Raw genomic sequence first — 18,745 nt, 5'->3', positions numbered from 1 at the left:
TCTTTGAACCCCCCCTTCCCTCCCTCCCTCCGTGTACTTCTACACCAGGGCCCCCTCCCTTGAAGGTCTGTCCCCCCCTGAAGGCCTGTTTCCCCCTTAAAGGCCTGTCTCCCCCTTAAAGGCCTGTCTCCCCCCTTGAAGGCCTGTCTCCCCCCTTGAAGGCCTGTCTCCCCCCCTTAAAGGCCTGTCTCCCCCCCTTAAAGGCCTGCCTGCCTGTTCCCCCTAAAAAAACTGTCCCACCCCCACACCGAAGGACTGCTCACACCCCCCCTTCCCCCGGAAGGCCTGCGAGTTCCCTCTGGCCTCCCACCGGTGTCCTGCTTCCCTCCTGGCCTTCCCGCACCCATTTACCTTTGAAGAATAGTCTGCACAGAAGATCAAGTGTTAGCGATGTCTGCAAACAGCTTCGGAGCTGTTTCCTCTGCCACGGTCCCGTCCCTCCTTTGATATCAGAGGAGAGGCGGGACCGCGGCAGAGGAAACAGCTCCGAAGCTGTTTGTAAACATTGCTAACGCTGCGATCTTCTGTGCAGGCTACTCTTCAAAGGTAAACGGGTGCGGGGAAGCCAGACGCCAAGGGGGGGGAACCGGACAGCAGCACTTTGCGACTGACCCTCCCCCCTCGTCCTCTAAAGCAGGTGCGGCAGCGGCTGGCCAACAAGAGCAGCGCTGCCGCTCCTGCTTTAGGGGGCGAGGGGGGAGGGTCAGCCGAATCGATAAGCCAATTTTTTGTTATTTTAAATCGATTCTAATCGATTCACCGAAAGTGAATCGGTGAACCGATTCGAATCGGGCAGCACTATTGCCAACCACTAAACAAATCGTTCTATCAAAAAGGTCAATCACGTACAATTGCACACTCGTGTGATTGACCTTTTTGAAAGAAGGATTTGTGTAGTGGCTGTGTGAATTAGGATAAAAAACTTGTATCAAAAAAAACTTCTACAGTAACTATGGTAAATTGTATTATCCCAGGACAAGCAGGCAGCATATTCTCACACATGGGTGACTTCACTGACAGAGCCCCGGTACGGACCACTTTAAAAGTGCATTGCCACTTTAAGTCTTTAGAAAGTTCTCGATAGCCAGAACCGCGCAAGCGCGAGTGCCTTCCTGCCCGATGTAGGGCGTGCGGTCCCTCAGTTTCTTAGTCTCCGCTTAGTACCCAAGAAGACTGGAGGACTGAGACCCATCCTGGATCTCAGAGCTTTCAACAAATTTCTAGTCAAAGAGAAATTCAGGATGCTATCCCTCGCCCTGCTTTATCTTCTCCTCAATCAGAGCAACTGGCTATGCCCTGGATCTCAAGAAAGCCTAAACACATATTCCAATTCTTCTGGCTTCCAAGAAGTAACTCCATTTCCAGATCAATCAATGTCATTACCAGTACAAGGTCCTTCCCTTCGGCCTGGCATCTTCTCCCAGAGTCTTCACGAAGTGCCTCATCCTGGTAGCCGCATCTCTTCATTCCCACGGCCTCCAAGTCTTCCCTTATTTGGACGACTGGTTGATCAAGGCTGTTTCATCTCAGGAAGTGGTCCAAGCAACATCTCAGACCATTTCTTTTCTTCAGGTACTAGGATTCGAAGTCAACTTCCCCAAATCACATCTCATTCTGACTCAACATCTGCAGTTCATTGGGGCAATCCTAGACACCACTCTTATGAGAGCGTTTCTTCCTCAAGATCGCCTTCAGGCTCCCATATGTCTCTGTCAGCAACTGCTTCCGCTTCAATCCATCTCTGCCAGGCACATGATGGTTCTTCTAGGCCACATGGCTTCCACTGTACATGTGACACCACTGGCACAACTCCATCTTCACACTTCTTAGTGAACCCTTGCTTCTCAGTGGTCTCCAGAAACAGATCTTCTTTCACAACATATATCTGTGACATCATCTCTTCTGCAGTTGCTTCATTGGTGGATGACCTCTTCCAATCTTTCCAGAGGTTTCCTTTTTCACTTACCCCCTCATCTCAAGGTCATCACGACAGACGCATCCCCTTATGCCTAGGGGGCTCATATGGACAATCTTCAGACTCAGGGTCTTTGGACCGCCAGGGGACAGAAATTTCACATCAATTTCCTGGAACTCAGAGCAATGTTTTATGCCCTCAAGGCTTTTTATCATCTTCTCTGCCCTCAAGTCCTCCTCCTTCGCACAGACAATCAAGTAGCAATGTACTACATAAACAAGCAAGGCGGCACAGGCTCTCTCCTGTTGTGTCAGAAGGCCCAGAAAATCTAGACTTGGGCAACCACTTGCAACCTTTTCCTAAAGGCTGTCTACATTCAAGGGGAGAATTCCCTAGCCTCACGAATGGACTCTCAACTCTGCAACTCTCCAGTCCATCTTTGCTCAGTGGGGCACTCCACAAGTGGACTTGTTTGCGTCTCCTCGCAATCACCAGTTGCCCCAGTTTTGTTCCAGGCTTTACTCTCATCTCCATCTGGAAGCAGATGCCTTTCTCCTGGATTGGACAGGCCTGTTTCTATATGCATTCCCTCCAATCCTTCTCATGATGAGAACTCTATTCAAGTGAGAAGCAGCCATCATGATTCTCATTGCTCCACGGTGGCCCAGGCAACATTGGTTCTCTCTTCTACTTCAACTCAGTTTCAGGGAACCCATACCTCTTCCAATATTTCCTACTCTGCTTACACAGAATTAGGAGTCTTTCCTGCATCTCAACCTGACATCACTGCACCTGACAGCTTGGTTTGGCTGCAAAAATCTCCTCTCCCGGCAGGCAGTGGGGAGGAGTCGGAGCGGCCTCACTAGACCTGCAGGCAGGTCCGATGGTCGTCCTCGGTCTCCAGCGGCGTGGGCTGGGATCCCTCAGGATCTCACCGAAACTCGGTGAGATTTGATGGCTGCAAAAGTCTCCTCTCCCGGCAGGCAGTGGGGAGGAGTCGGAGCGGCCTCGCTAGACCTGCATGCAGGTCCGATGGTCGTCCTCGGTCTCCAGCGGCGTGGGCTGGAATCCCTCAGGATCTCACCGAAACTCGGTGAGATTTGATGGCTGCAAAAGTCTCCTCTCCCGGCAGGCAGTGGGGAGGAGTCGGAGCGGCCTCGCTAGACCTGCAGGCAGGTCCGATGGTAGTCCTCGGTCTCCGGCGGCGTGGGCTGGAATCCCTCAGGATCTCACCGAAACTCGGTGAGACTTGATGGCTGCAAAAGTCTCCTCTCCCGGCAGGCAGTGGGGAGGAGTCGGAGTGGCCTCACTAGACCTGCAGGCAGGTCCGATTGTCGTCCTCGGTCTCCGGCGGCGTGGGCTGGAATCCCTCAGGATCTCACCGAAACTCGATGAGATTTGATGGCTGCAAAAGTCTCCTCTCCCGGCAGGCAGTGGGGAGGAGTCGGAGCGGCCTCGCTAGACCTGCAGGCAGGTCCGATGGTCGTCCTCGGTCTCCGGCGGCGTGGGCTAGAATCCCTCAGGATCTCACCGAAACTCGGTGAGATTTAATGGCTGCCTCTCTCCCTGGAGAGGGGAGATTGATGTTAAAGGATGCAATCTCCCCTCTCTCCCTGGAGAAGGGAGATTGATGTTAAAGGATGCACAAGATCGCAAGGTGTACGTAGCTCTTAAAAGGCAATTTGAAGTGCTGGTTTGGGGGATCAAAGCTGCAGCAGCCTAATTTTTGTGGCACCTGCTTGTCACACCTTGTTAAGGCAGAGTTCAACATGGCGGAGGACATCTGCCCCCAGCTAATGCCGGAGGGGGTGGATTAGAATCATGAGCAAGGTTTTGGTTTATGCCGTTTCAGCCCACAGGATGCTCTGAATCAGGCAATGGGTAGGCAATTCAGCCTTCAAAAGCACACTGAGCAAACTGCCCTTCAAAGGGCAAATGCTGTTCAGTAAAAGCGTAGATGACCTTATGGCCAATGTGGTGGATCACCACCCTAAATCTCTGCCAGATAGTAGACCTCACCGACCTGTCAAGGGAAGCAGAGGTAATTTTCGTTCCTCACAATGTTCCCACCAGTACTTTGTGAGTTCCTCTGGGATAAAGACAGAGATTTAACAATTCCAGACACCAGCAACCCGCGGGGGTCTCACATTGGCACATCCTCCAAGAAGTCACAACGATGCCAGATCAGCAGCCGCACTCCTGTATATTGGCATGAAGGTGTTGGCATTCTGGAGGGGGTGAGAGAGAATTTCCTTGGACTGCTGGGTCCTAAATCTCATTTGAGAAGGCCACAAGATCAAGTTCCTCTTCAGATCTGTTCATCAACTCACCAGCCAGACAACCAGAAAAAGAGGCCAGGGTCCGGGCAATAGTGGCTGTTGGACATTCAAGCCAAAGAACCATAGGGCTCTGGCAGATACCAAAGAAGAATAGGGCTCTGGCAGATACTCCATATACTTCATAGTGCCCAAAAAAGGCAAAAAAGACTGGAGACTGATCCTGGACCTAAAGTCTGCTGAATGCGGCACTGAAAATATCGCACTTCCTCATGGAGATGGTTCGGTCAGTCATTGCAGTGTTGGCTCTGGGGGAATTCTTAGCCTCCCTAGACCTGACAGAGATATGCCTTCATATTCCCATTTTACTATTACTATTAATTATTTCTAGAGTGCTACCAGATGTACACAAGTACCAAATATTTGAGATTCCATGTCCTTCAAAGGCATTTCCAGATTGCGGCTCTACTTTTTGGGTTGGCAACTGCCCCATGCACCTTCATCAAGCACAGATTGATCACCTAACATACAGACTCCTGTGTGTATTAACAGAAAGAAGATTATTCAAGAACCTTAACTTCCATTATAATCTTGAGTTGTCCCTACCTTTATGCATGTATACTAGTACACCATTTTATAAGAGCCATTTTTACATGTAAAACATGCTTAACTACACTATGACACTCATTTTCAAAGCAGATGGACATCTCAAAATGACCAAAAACACAGTAACACATCCATATGCCCAAAAAGTCCAATTTTTGAAAGGAAGAATTTGGACGTTTTACATTACAGTTCATCCAAATAGCAAGGAGGCGTGTTTTGGGTGGGACTAGGGTGGGCCTCTAACATGCCTCTTCCTGTTCTTTCAAAAATGCCTTTCCACATCTACTGACTGGAATGTTTACTTGTGTTATTTCTGTTTTACTAATTACATGTTTTTAGTTATAAACCCCCTTTATGGGCTTTAGACTGAGTCTAGCAAATATCTTAAAATAAAAAGCATAATAGTCATCTTTGGTTTCAGGTATGAACTGTGAAATCTTGAATGAAATGATTCTCTTGATTTTCAATATTTCTACTATTGTTTTAGGTAAAATTTAATGGTGGTCTTCCTGTTTACTTGTACAAAAATAATCATTAATTTTTATATGATGCACAATCTGTTTCTGTAGACCAGAATTTTTTTTAACTTTTTCTTTCTCCTTTCCAAATGATTTGAGCTTTCTCATTTAAACCTAGAGGGCCTGATTTTGTAACTGGATGCTATGTTAGAAGTCCAAGAGAGCATGTATTTCATAAAGACAATGTAGATGTTCCTTTATAAAATAAGCCTCTGGAACAAGCCCCAGTAGCACATAGATACCAATGCAAATTATACCTGCTCTGAAGTTTGTGCAAATATGTGCATATACTCTTAAGAATGTACTTGCATATTTTATAAAATGTAGGTATATTGTAAGTTCCCCTTCCCTCTCCATGGAATACCTGCATTTGGTGTACATATAAGTAATGGCTTGTTGAGTATATTTATACATTGAGTATACTGCTATGCAGTACACTTTTGTGTATAAAACAAGCTTTCTTTATCTTTAGACCAGAGCTGCACTCACCTACCATCGGCTTTGGAGACTGAGAAATACTGGATGGCTCATGGCTACACACTACCTAATAAGGTGATGTCATTTAGTAGTTCTCAGTTTTTCCGTCTGCTGGTAGGAGGGCATATACCCGCCCATTGGAAATGGTTTTGGGAGATTCAAGGAAAGAAAATTAGCAGGTAAGTCTAAATTCTCCTTACACAGGGGAAAACCTCCAGAAAGAGTACAGACCAGAAAGATGGGTGCCCAGGAAATAAAAGAAAATAAAGAGTTGCCATAGGACATACTGAAGGTCCATCAAGCTCAGTATCATGCTTCCAACAGTGACCAATCTAGGTCACAAGTACCCAAAGAGTAAAACACATTTTTTGCTGCTTATCCTAGGAATAAGCAGTGGATGTCCAAGTCCATCTTAATAATGGCTTATGGACTTTTAGGAAATTATCCAAACCTTTTTAAACCCTGCTAAGCTATTTGCTTTTACTGTAATCTCTGGCAACGAATTCTAGAGTTTAATTACATTTTGTTCTTTTTTTTCCCATTTCTTTATTCATTTTTTCATCTTACAAGTGTACAATATTACATCAATTAATTCATATACATCACTTGAAGTTCATTCCTTTTTTTTTTTTTTTTTTAAATCTTTATTCCTTTTTATTTCTTTCAACAAGTGTACAGTATTATTACAATTAATTTACATAACACACTTGGCATTCTTAAACAATATTATTATACATGTTTTTATTCCCTCCCCCACCTCCCACCCTTTTCCATATCAATAAAATATTCCTTACAAATTTATATATAATTATATATCCCTTTTTGATAATACAATTAATCTGACATGAAATCTGTCCCTCCCCCCATCCTTCTTCCTCAAACACTTTAAACATTTTATTATACCCAGTAATGCACAACAATAAATATCCCATCCTATTGCATATATCTCCTTATTTTTCATAACAACATATTTCCAATATTTTTCCCTCCCTATCCTATCCCACTTGAAGTTCATTCCTATTATTATTTCAATACATATTTTAAGCCCCCCCCACCCTCCCTTTCCACAATTATTGTAAATCAAACATATCATACATGTAATGTGTTCAAAATAATAATTAAACCAATAATATAGCAATATATACCCCCTTTCCCATTATATAATTATACTTTTAGTGTAAAAAGGTGTCTAATCATTACAATATAATAATAATAATAATAATAATAATAATTTTATTCTTATATACCGCCATACCCAGCGAGTTCTAGGCGGTTTACATTAAATTAGATTAGGATCCGCATAGACTTGTAGATTTACAACAAATTTATAGGATTTACAACAACTGTAGCCAAAACTTGGCAGATGAAAAGGGAAATTTACAACAAGTTTAGCCAACTTCGTAGATGAAGAGGGCAGAATTACAACAAATTAATCGGATTTACAACAGATTTGGTCAGACTTGAAGGAAGTGGAAGGAGAAGCAGGGGGAGATAGGAGCTATCGTGAAGGAGAAGAGTCGGGTAGGGGGCCTTGAGATTATCTGAAGGGTCAGTTAAGGGTTTTGTTTGCTGAAAAGGTGGGTTTTGAGTGATTTTCTGAAGTCGAGGTAGGTGGGGGCCTCGAGTATCATTTGGGCTAGCCATGGGTTCATCTTGGCTGCTTGGAAGGCGAGGGTTTTATCAAGGAATCTTTTGAGTTGACAAAGCTTTGGTGAAGGGTATGCGAACAGCTGAATTCTGCGGGATTTCTTGTTGGTGCAGTGAAGATTTAAGTGGGGAGTGATGTATCTTGGCGAAAAACCATTTATCGATTTGTAGCATATGCATGCGAATTTGAAAAGAACTCTGGATTCGAATTGCAGCCAGTGAAGTTGGTTGTAGTATGGGGAGATGTGTTCCCATTTCTTCAGGCCATAGATGAGGCGAATGGCGGTGTTTTGGATCGTTTTTAGTCTCTTGGTGGTTTTCTTTGTGGCGCTCAGATAGATAATGTTGCAGTAGTCCAGAATGCTGAGAATGGAGGATTGTACTAGTAGGCGGAAGGAGGTGTCATTGAAGAATTTTTTTATGGTACGAAGTTTCCAAAGTACCATGAAACATTTCCTGACAATGAGGTCTGTGTTGTTTTCTAAGGATAGGTTTTTGTCTAGGATGACTCCCAGTATTTTTAAGGTGGGTTCTAGGGGGAAGGTCATTCCTTTCAGATGAATTGTGGTGTTTTTGATTTTTTCCTTGGGGGTGGCTAGAAAAAATTTTGTTTTGTCCGGGTTTAGTTTCAGCCTGAACGATAACATCCAACGTTCAATCTGGTTGAAAATGTTAGTAATGTAGTCAAGTAGTTCTGGTGTGAAATTGGTAAGGGGGATGGCTATTGTGATGTCGTCTGCATATATGAAAAAATTTGAGTTTGAGGGTGTGAAGGAGGTTGCCTAGGGAGGCCAGGTAGATGTTGAATAGAGTGGGGGAGAGGGGGGAGCCCTGCGGGACGCCACAATATGTTATCAATGGCCCCCAAATTTTTTTGAAATTATTATAATTCCCTTTTTGTATGGCAATTGTTCTTTCCATTTTGTATATATGGCATAACGAATTCCACCAGAAGGTGTAATTAAGTCTGGTGTAATCTTTCCAATGTTTAATTACATTTTGAATAAAGAAATATTTTCTCCAGTTTGTTTTAAATCTACCATGTAGCTTCATCTCACGCCCCCTAGTCCTAGTATTCTAAACAAGTGATTCACATCTAACCATTCCACGCCACTCACCATATCTCCCCTGAGCTGTGTCTTCTCCAGGCTGAAGAGCCCTAGCTGCCTTAGCCTTTCCTCACAGGGAAGTCATCCTGTCCCTTTTATCATTTTTGTTGCCTTTCTCTTTTCTAATTCCACTATATCTTTTTGAGATGCAGCAACTAAAATTGTACACAGTATTTGATGTGCAGCCACACCATGGAGCGATACAAGGGCATTATAACGGTCTCATCTTTGTTTTCCATTCCTTTCCTGATAATTCCTAACATTATATTTGCTTTCTTAGCCACTGCTGCACTTCTGAGCTGAGAGTTTCAACATATCCTCAACGATGACACCTAGATCCTTTTCCTGGGTGGTGACTCCTAACGTAGAACCCTGCATCACGCAACTATGATTCGGGTTCCTCTTTCCCACATGCATCACTTTGCACTTGCTCACATCAAATGTCATCTGCCATTTTGATTCCTAGTTTACCAAGGTTCTTTTAATAGTTCACAATCCTCTTGTGATTTAACAGCTTTGTGTCATCAGCAAATTTAATTATCTCTTTAGTTATTTCCATCTCTAGAATATTGATAAATATGTTAAAAAACAGCAGTTCCATCAAAGACCCCTGGGTAGCCCCACTATTTACCCTTTTCCATTGAGACCCTCACTTGTGTGCCGTAAGATTTTAATGAGTATTTTCATTTACAGGAGAGAAATCAAGTGCCTATCTGGGATGAGGGAGTTCTTAGTTTTTACAATGGATTCTGTTTTCACAAGCAGTTTGCTTGTTTCAAAGTAAATGAAATCATTGGCAGATTGAGAGTGGACCACTGTAAGATACTGGTTGCTACAAGTATAGTTAGTAAAATTCAATTGCCTGTTTTGTCTTAAATTTTTGCTCTGATTCTTCGGTCAGGGAGTGACATCAATTCTGCCAATACTGAGAGAAGGTGTACTAAGTGGGAACCCAGAGCAGAAAGAGGAAGCTGCCAAAGCTTTGGGACTTGTTATCAGACTAACCTCAGCTGAAGCTCTCAAACCTTCTGTAGTGAGCATAACTGGACCACTGATCCGTATTTTAGGAGACAGATTCAGCTGGAATGTCAAAGTAGCACTACTGGAAACACTGAGCCTGCTTTTAGCCAAGGTGAGTCAAAAAAAAAAAAATGCTGGCTCCTAATTGACCTCAGATACAGAAATGTATTCTGTATAATAGGATGTCTCCATGGAACAACAGGTACTGCTATCTTATGTTGTGTATGTGTGTGTAAGATATTTATTTACAGCATTTATACCAAATAAAACATACATAATCAGAAGCACAAATTATCTAAAACACCACTAAAGGTTATCATAAGACACAACAATTTGCATGATAGCAAGGTCAAGCACACTATACAAAGCCAAGTTCAGTCCACTGAACAGCACTGATAACTTAAAGGGTTCATGAGAAAGGGAAAGCATGCAAAAATAAATAGTCTTCATTGCTTTTTTGAATTGCTGTAAAGATGCAATAAAGCGTACATATCCTGACAAACTGTTCCACAAACATGGACCAGCAACAGAAAATGCACATGACATAGTGCATTTTACCTAAAACTGGCACTACCACCTGTATATCTGCCACAGATCGCAAGCTGAACACTGGCTTAGATGTTATAAGCAAGCAGGAGCCGACATATACGAGCCCTGATAAACTTGCATAAGGACTATAAATTGTACACAGAAATCCACCAACAGCCAGTCAGGTTTTCAAGATATCTCTAATGGATATGCATGAGTGAAATTTGCCTATAAAGTAGGTAGTAGGCAAAGAAATTTCTCTCATGTATATTCATTAGGGAAATCTTGAAAACCTGACTGGCTGGAGGGGTCCCCCACGACAGGTTTAAGAACTATTGGATTAAAGATTGCTATAAGTATATCCTAGTCATGATTCTCCATGTATCACAGCTATGTAATTACAAGTAAATCCAAGTCTTACTCTTTGTTTACAACATCTGGCTTCAGGAACTTGTTTAAAATTCTATAGGCATTAATATGTTTATGTTTAATATGCATAGCTTAACGGAACAGGAGAAATACCTCCACAGATAAATGCTCACACACAATAAAAATGACCAAAAGTACTGTGGTGCTTTATTATTCATAGTCAAATGACTTGACATATATGTGTTTCGGCCCTATGGCCTCCATCAGGAGTCTAAAAACAATAAACAAGAGAAAACTGCAGACAAAATGTACAAGATGCAGGCTATGTTTATTATATCAAATATTAAATGCGGTTAATAATACCACCTTACAACAAACCAAAGAACCCAACACGGTCCATGTTTCAGTTAACACGCCTTCTTCAGGGGTCCAGGGTTGATAAGGTTTCGAATTAAACCGCAATTCAAATAGATAATAAACATAAACCTGTACAAATCTGGGGTAATCGCTAGCCGGCGATCTCAGCATAAACTTGCAACAGAGCTCATTTATTATAACCCCTATAATGCTTTATTCCTGAGATGTAAAATAGTAATTTTACATTAGTAAGATTGTTTTGCTATGCATATTATAATTTATAATTTATCTTTTAATTTATGTGGTTTTATCACATTTTAATATGTATGGTATTCATATTGAATGTACCATATACCATTTGTATTTTTAGATTTTGTTATTTTATTGTGTGAGTAATATGCATAGCATTCCAGATGTTACCCTTAAAACCTGACTCTTATGGGCATATTCTGCCAGTTCCAGCTGGCATGCATTTTAGTGGCGGATTATCAAAATGGCTTACTGAGGTCTTTCCCTAGTTTTCTAGCAGTCTCCAATACTGTCATGCAAATGTAGCACAACAAGGTCATTAATATTAAAATGATTACGCTGAGCGATTCTCTATAATTGCCAAGTGATTCTCTAACTTTGTTGTGCCACATTTGCAGCCAAAATTTACCGACAGGTCTGAGCTGTCGTTGCCTTACCTTCTGATCAGTGCCTGAACGCTGATTGGCTCAAGCACTGACAGGAAAGTAAGGTTTGACAGTTCAGACACCCCTCAAATGCAAATTAAAATAATAAAAAGCCAAACAGGATGCACCAGGGAGGGAAAAGCCCGCCATTTTGATGAGGCAGGCCTGCTGGCCAGAGTGAGTAGACATACTCTCCGTCCAGCCATCTAAGTAACGTGAGGGGGGGGGGTGCATGTTGGTGGAAGAGAGTGTTCATCTCTCCCGCGTTGCTTGGCAGCAGTTGGGGAGTGAGCATCTCTCCTGCTGCCGGGGGGGGGGGGGGGTGTTGTTTGCTGGCAGGAGAGAGTGAGCATCTCTCACGCTATCAGGTGAAGGGTTGGTTGACTTCAGCTCGATTTGTTGTTGTTGGGTTTTTGTTTTTTTTTGCATTCTGCTTATGTGCCCATCACTATCAACAGCGATGGGCACATGCAAATTTAGCAAATATTTGCTACTCTCTGCCAACCTCATTTGTATGAGTGTTTTTGGGAGAATTGTTCGCTTTTTAAAAAATTGCTACTATAATGGCTGTGACAGCAGCTCATCTGTTAATGCAAATTTTTGAGAATCTAGCCCTTTGTAGCTTTCTTAAGCCTTCTTGAGATTGGTTTTGAGGGTTTTAGGGGGATATTGTTGTTGTCTAGGAATGTGTTTGTTCAGGGAAGGATTGTTGGTATGGCAAGGGCATTTTCTTTAGCACTCTCCAGACCAGTAGAGGTTAACTTTACGATTGGGTATATATCTAATCATGACCAGCAGGTGGAGACTGAAAACAAAACTTTGGGACAGTATATCCTAGCCCCTCCTCTCTATTTCCCTCAGTCTTCTTTCAGTCTCCAGCAGGTGTTGAGTGATCTGTACCCATCTCCCTTGGTAGGGCTGTTGGAATTTGTTTAGAGGTTTATTGTCCCTGTTTTTAGCCGGACGGAGCTTGGACGGACTCTGTTTGGGGGTTCGTCCGACCTCGGGGGTGTCAAACCCGGCGGGTCACGAGCGGGGTCCCTCCCCCCACTTCCTCCACCTCCCCATATTTTTTTAGAGGAGCCTCAGCAGTAAGCCTTGCCCCCTAAATCAAGCAAGGCATATTGCTTCGAGAGCCTGTGGAGTCTGTTCTGTGTAAAAAAAAAAAAAAAAAAAAAAAAAAAATCCTGAGGTAGTGCTGGTCTGGAGGGTTGTATCCCTTTAAGAAAACTGTATTTTACTGTATTTTTTCAACTAACCGGCACTTTTTTACAGCTAGGTCGCGTATGGAGCAATGAGCACTTCTAAAGGGAAAAAGTGCTCATTGTGCTCCAGACGCGAGGCACTCGCGGCCGGCCTGTGCAAGCGGTGTTCAGGCCGGTGCGGTGGAGGAGCTCCGTCGGCAGCGGCTGCAGGCGCCCAGAGCTCCCCGCCGATGGTGCCTCGCGAGTCGGCAGGGAACGGTGGAGAAGCCCGGTCTTCTCCGTCCGCCCACGGAGGGATTCCCCGAGCCGCCGACGGTCGGGTTTTAGAGGATTCCCTCTCAGCTGATATTTTGACAGCTGATGCCGGCTTGCCTGTTTTAGCGGCTGAGACTATTCAGGTCTCTCAGCCGCTGCAGGCTATGGAGGGAGCTGTTTTGGCGGGAAAGACGCCATCTTCTCTGTCTGGCCCCTCCATTTTGTCTTCCACCTCAGGTGACCTTCCCCCTGTTTTGGCTAAGCAGGGGCAGGTTTCTGCTGGGTCCCCTGCTGTGGCAGGGAGTCCCTTGGGACCCTCGGGGGGTTTTTCCCCTGATTTTTTCTTTTCATTATGCAAAGCCTATTTTCAGGCGGCTGGGGGTCCCGGTTGCGCCCAGGGGGTCTCGGGGGGTGGGGTTTCCTCCGCGCTCCCTGCGGCTTTGCCTCTCTCGTCTGACGTGACGTCCCCTCCGCCGCCTCTCTTGTCCAAGCGTCCGCGGGTGTCGTGGGACGAGGATTTGTGGTCGGAGGAACGTGTCGGTCTGGAGGAGGACCTGGACCCTTCGGAGGAATTCCAGGACCCTCTGGAGGGGACGGAAGCTGGCGGCGGGTTGTCGGGTTTCCCGTTCTCCAGTGACGAGGCGTCCGTGGTGCGCCTTTTTCAGAGAGATGAGCTGCCTGACCTTATTCAACAGGTTTCTTCGGCTTTGCGTTTTGAGGACGCGCCGCCGGAGACTCCGCGTGTGGGGGACCCTCTGTTACGAGGGATCCGTTCCGTTTCCCACTCTTTTCCTATGCATCAGGATATTCGGGATATTATTCTTGAGCAGTGGAAAACGCCGGAGACGCCGTTTCGGCTGGCGCACAGCATGGCTCGCCTGTATCCCATTCCTGAAGGGGATCGGGCTACGTTAGCTTCGCCAGTCGTGGATGCGGTGGTCTCGGCTATTTCCAAGCGGCATACCGTGCCTGTTGAGGGCGGTTCTGCCTTGCGGGACTCTGAGGAGCGCAAATTGGAGACCATCCTTAAGCAAAATTTTCAAGTCTCTGCCTTTGGGGTCCAGGCGGCTATTTGTGGGGGACTGGTCGCTCGCGCCGTGTTTCGGTGGGCGGAGCGGGTCTTGGATCGCGAGTCTGACGACTGGTCTCTGGTGGATCAGGAGGTAGCGAAGATTGAGATGGCTGCCTCATTCCTCTCGGATGCTCTGTATGACTTGGTGCGGATCTCGGCTAAGTCCATGGCTTTTGGCGTGGCCGCAAGGCGTGTGTTGTGGCTGCGCGCTTGGGCGGCGGATGCTGCGTCCAAAGCTAAGCTTACTAAATTTCCCTTTCGGGGGTCGTTTTTATTTGGAGAGGACTTGGATAAGTTGATTCAGACTCTGTCGGACTCGAAAGTTCCCCGTTTGCCGGAGGACCGTGCCCGCCCGGCGTCTCGGGGTGGTGCGGCCCGGGGGCGTTTGCGGGAATTTCGCAAGTATCGCCCTGGGCGTGGGGCTGCTTCTTTCCAGTCTCCGGGGTTTTCCCGGGGTCGGTTCTTCCAGCGCATGCAGCCCTTTCGGGGGGCCCGTCGGGGGGCAGGGAACCCCTCCGCCGGTTCCCCCGCTTCCCGTCCTGCACAATGACGCCTTGCCGGCGCCCCCCTTGGTTCCGGTGGGGGCCCGGCTGCGCGACTTTTTTCCCAAATGGGCCGAGATCACGTCCGATCAGTGGGTCCTGGAGGTGGTGCGGGACGGTTATGCCCTGGAGTTCGCCCGCTCTCTGCCGGATTTTTTCCTCGCTTCTCCGTGTCAGACTCCGGGGAAGTCGCAGGCTTTTCGCCAGACCCTTCAGCGCTTGCTAGATCTCAGGGCAGTAGTTCCAGTGCCCCCCCCGGAGTGGGGCACGGGCAGGTACTCCATTTACTTTGTGGTGCCCAAGAAGGAGGGGACTTTTCGGCCCATCCTCGATTTGAAAGGGGTCAACAGGGCTCTCAAGGTTCCCTCTTTCCGTATGGAAACGCTGCGGTCGGTCATTCTGGCGGTTCAGCCGGGGGAGTTTCTCACTTCTCTCGATCTGACGGAGGCCTACTTGCATGTTCCTATTCGGGCCTCTCATCAGCGTTTCCTGCGCTTTGCGATCTTGGGTCGGCACTATCAGTTCTGTGCGCTTCCCTTTGGGCTGGCCACGGCTCCCCGGACGTTCACCAAGGTGATGGTGGTCGTCGCGGCAGCCTTGCGGTCGGAGGGCATCCTGGTACACCCCTACCTGGACGACTGGTTAATTCGGGCCAAGTCGTTGCAGGAAAGCTCCCGGGTTACGGCTCGGGTGGTGGAGTTTCTCCGGTCGCTGGGCTGGGTGGTCAACCTTTCCAAGAGTCGGTTGGTTCCGGCTCAGCGTCTGGAGTACCTCGGGGTGCTGTTCGACACCTCCTTGGGGAAGGTCTTCCTCCCAGAGGCCCGGGTGAGCAAATTGCAGTCTCAGATTCGCCTGCTTTTGGCGTCCCGGTGTCCTCGGGCGCGAGATTTCCTCCAGGTCCTGGGGTCGATGGCGGCGTCCCTGGACGTGGTGAGGTGGGCGCGGGCCCACATGCGTCCTCTCCAGTATGCTCTGCTCCGGAGGTGGTCTCCCCAGAGGCACGGGATGGATGTTCCGGTTCCCCTGCGAGGCTTGGCGCGCTGCAGTCTGCGTTGGTGGCTCCGGACCCCTCACCTAGTTCAGGGGGTGGGTCTGGATCTTCCGCAGTGGACGGTGCTCCTTACGGATGCGAGTCTCCTGGGTTGGGGGGCCCAGTGTCTGGGTCACTCAGCTCAGGGAACCTGGTCCACGGAGGAGGCCTCCTGGTCGATCAACGTGTTGGAGACCAGGGCGGTCCGGCTGGCGCTGTTGGCTTTCCACTCCCTTTTGTTGGGCAAGTCGGTCAGAGTCCTGTCGGACAATGCCACGGCGGTGGCTTATGTCAATCGTCAGGGGGGCACCAAGAGCACTCTGGTGGCGCAGGAGGCGGCTCGGCTCATGGTTTGGGCGGAGTCGCATCTTCTGGACCTCTCGGCCTCTCACATTGCCAGGGTAGAAAACGTTCAGGCGGACTTCCTCAGTCGTCACTTCTTGGATCCGGGAGAGTGGTGTCTCGGCGCCGAGGCGTTTCAGTTGCTAGTGCGTGCTTGGGGGCAGCCCCTGATGGATCTGATGGCTACAAGTGGCAACGCCAAAGTACCCCCGCTTCTTCAGTCGTCGCAGGGACGGTCTGGCCGAGGGTCTGGATGCTCTGGTCCAACCGTGGCCAACGGAGGGGCTGTTGTATGTGTTCCCTCCTTGGCCATTAGTGGGCAGAGTACTGCTTCGCATTGTTCGCCATCCGGGGCTGGTGGTCTTGGTGGCTCCGGATTGGCCTCGTCGTCCGTGGTATGCGGATCTGGTGAGGCATCTGGTGGCGGATCCTCTTCCTCTGCCTCTCGAGTGCGATCTTCTGACGCAGGGTCCCATTCCCATGTTCGACCCGTCTCCCTTTTGTCTTACGGCTTGGCTCTTGAAAGGGGCCGCCTGAGTAAGAAGGGATATTCCGACAAGGTGATCTCTACACTTTTGGGGTCCCGGAGGATTTCTACCTCTCGGGCTTATGTACGGGTTTGGCGTCTTTTTGAGGAATGGTGCCGAGCGCGGGGAGTGGTCTCCTTTCGCGCTTCTCTGCCTAACATTCTAGAGTTTTTGCAGGATGGCCTGGATAGGGGCCTGGCCTGGTCTTCTCTTCGGGTTCATCTGGCGGCCCTGTCGGCTTTTCGGGGGCTGGTGACAGGTCAGCGTTTGTCAGCCATTCCTGATGTGATTCGCTTTCTTAGGGCGGCCAAGTTGATCAGGCCTCCCATAAGGCCCTCGATTCCCTCTTGGGATCTCAATCTGGTTCTTTCTGTTCTAGTGCGCCCTCCTTTCGAGCCGTTGGATGGCTGTTCGTTGAAGGACCTTACGCTGAAGTCGGTCTTTTTGGTGGCCATTACTTCCGCTAGACGGGTGTCTGAGCTACAGGCTTTCTCTTGTAGGGCTCCCTTCCTGGAGTTTTCGAAGGAGCGGGTTGTTTTGCGGCCTGTTCCTTCCTTTCTGCCGAAGGTAGTTTCTCCTTTTCATGTCAATCAATCGGTGGTCCTCCCGGTCTTGGGTAGTCGGGAGGGTTCTTCTGAGCAACGACAGCTGCGCAAGTTGGATGTCGGTCGGGTCCTCCATGCTTATGTGCAGCGGACCCGGGATTTTCGGAGCTCCGATCATCTCTTTGTGCTTCTGGCGGGTCCTCGTCGGGGGGCTGGCGCTTCTAAGGCTACTATTGCGCGTTGGATCAAGGAGATGATTGCTTCCGCTTATCTTCTGAGTCAGAAGCCGGTTCCGGAGTTTCTCAAGGCTCATTCCACTAGGGGTCAGGCGGCTTCTTGGGCTGAGTCGTCGCTCGTGCCTCCGGTGGATATTTGTAAGGCTGCGGTTTGGTCCTCCTTGCATTCATTTGTTCGGCATTATCGGGTAGATGTTCAGGCGCGTCGGGACGCGGTGTTCGGTGAGCGTGTTCTGGTATCGGCCCTTCGGGGGTCCCGCCCGTGAGAGGGACTGCTTTGGTACGTCCCAATCGTAAAGTTAACCTCTACTGGTCTGGAGAGTGCTAAAGAAGGAGAAATTAGGTTCTTACCTGCTAATTTACTTTCTTTTAGCTTCTCCAGACCAGTAGAGGTCCCCACCCTGTCTGTTGTTGTTGTTGTTGGGGCTGTTGCGCGGGCAGTTTTTGGTTTTTGCTGCGGGTTCTAGTATTTTTCTAGGGCCGGGGAGAATTGAAGAACAGCGGCTGTGGCTCGGCTGGCTTAGCTGGCGAGCTGTGGGGACCTTATTCCTTCGGGAATTTCTCCTCTGCATTTTCCAACAGCATTTTTGGGTATGTTATTTGTTACTCCTTTCGGAGTATTGTTTTTTCTCTCTGTTGTTTTCCAGTTCTTGGTTCTGCTTGGCTATTCGGCAGACTGAGGGAAATAGAGAGGAGGGGCTAGGATATACTGTCCCAAAGTTTTGTTTTCAGTCTCCACCTGCTGGTCATGATTAGATATATACCCAATCGTAAAGTTAACCTCTACTGGTCTGGAGAAGCTAAAAGAAAGTAAATTAGCAGGTAAGAACCTAATTTCTCCTTTCTATTGTCAATTTATCGTTTAGTTTTCATTATTTTTATTAACTATATTGTAACTTTATTTTATAAATGTTTTACTGCATTGCATTACATGTTCCCTATTTTTGTGTAAATTGTTCAGCTTGAGTTTTAAACATTGTCAACTTGTTAAGATTTGCCTGAGAAGGGAATATGTGATAGACCTGCTCCCTTGTTTTTTTCTGGTGTAAGATGAAAAATCTTTTCTTTCTAATTGAGGCTTTGGGATATTTATACCTCCATAATCTCTGCGTTCTTTGCCTCCCACACTATTTGCATTGCATAGTGTCTTGTATAATTTTCTTTAAAATCTTGGGTTAGTGTGTGCCTCACTGTGTGCAGCTTGTACTTGACTTTCACTTGAGTGCCATCTCCTAATAGACAAAGATGAGAACTTGGTGCAGTAAAGAACAAAAAGTGCTTCCTACTCCAGTTTTAACAGTTTCCATCCTCCCCTAATTGATGTCAGATATCAACTATCTATAATAGAAAAGAAATCTTGGCTTCCTGAGGGGGAAAAATATTTATTTTCTACTATATAGGTAATGCAATTTCAAAATAACATTAAAAAAGATTTAAAAAGTCATTTCTTTAAATTTTTTTTAACCCTGTTACATAGCCATTGCTTAGGGCTCCT

General features: G+C 47.1%; 1 protein-coding gene across 2 annotated transcripts in view; it reads left to right on the top strand.

Annotated features, from left to right (window-relative positions):
- The window catches only part of GCN1 (GCN1 activator of EIF2AK4), a 324,708-nt gene that overhangs the window by 251,538 nt on the left and 54,425 nt on the right, over positions 1 to 18,745 (top strand). For both annotated transcript variants that reach the window (XM_033954090.1, XM_033954088.1), the window contains exon 51: positions 9,450 to 9,680. In XM_033954090.1, the coding sequence (XP_033809981.1) occupies positions 9,450 to 9,680 (231 nt within the window). The remainder of the gene's footprint in view (positions 1 to 9,449; positions 9,681 to 18,745) is intronic.

This window comes from Geotrypetes seraphini, chromosome 8 (genome assembly GCF_902459505.1).
Source record: "Geotrypetes seraphini chromosome 8, aGeoSer1.1, whole genome shotgun sequence".
Lineage (NCBI taxonomy): Eukaryota > Metazoa > Chordata > Amphibia > Gymnophiona > Dermophiidae > Geotrypetes > Geotrypetes seraphini.
This window is presented reverse-complemented; position numbering and strand designations above follow the sequence as displayed.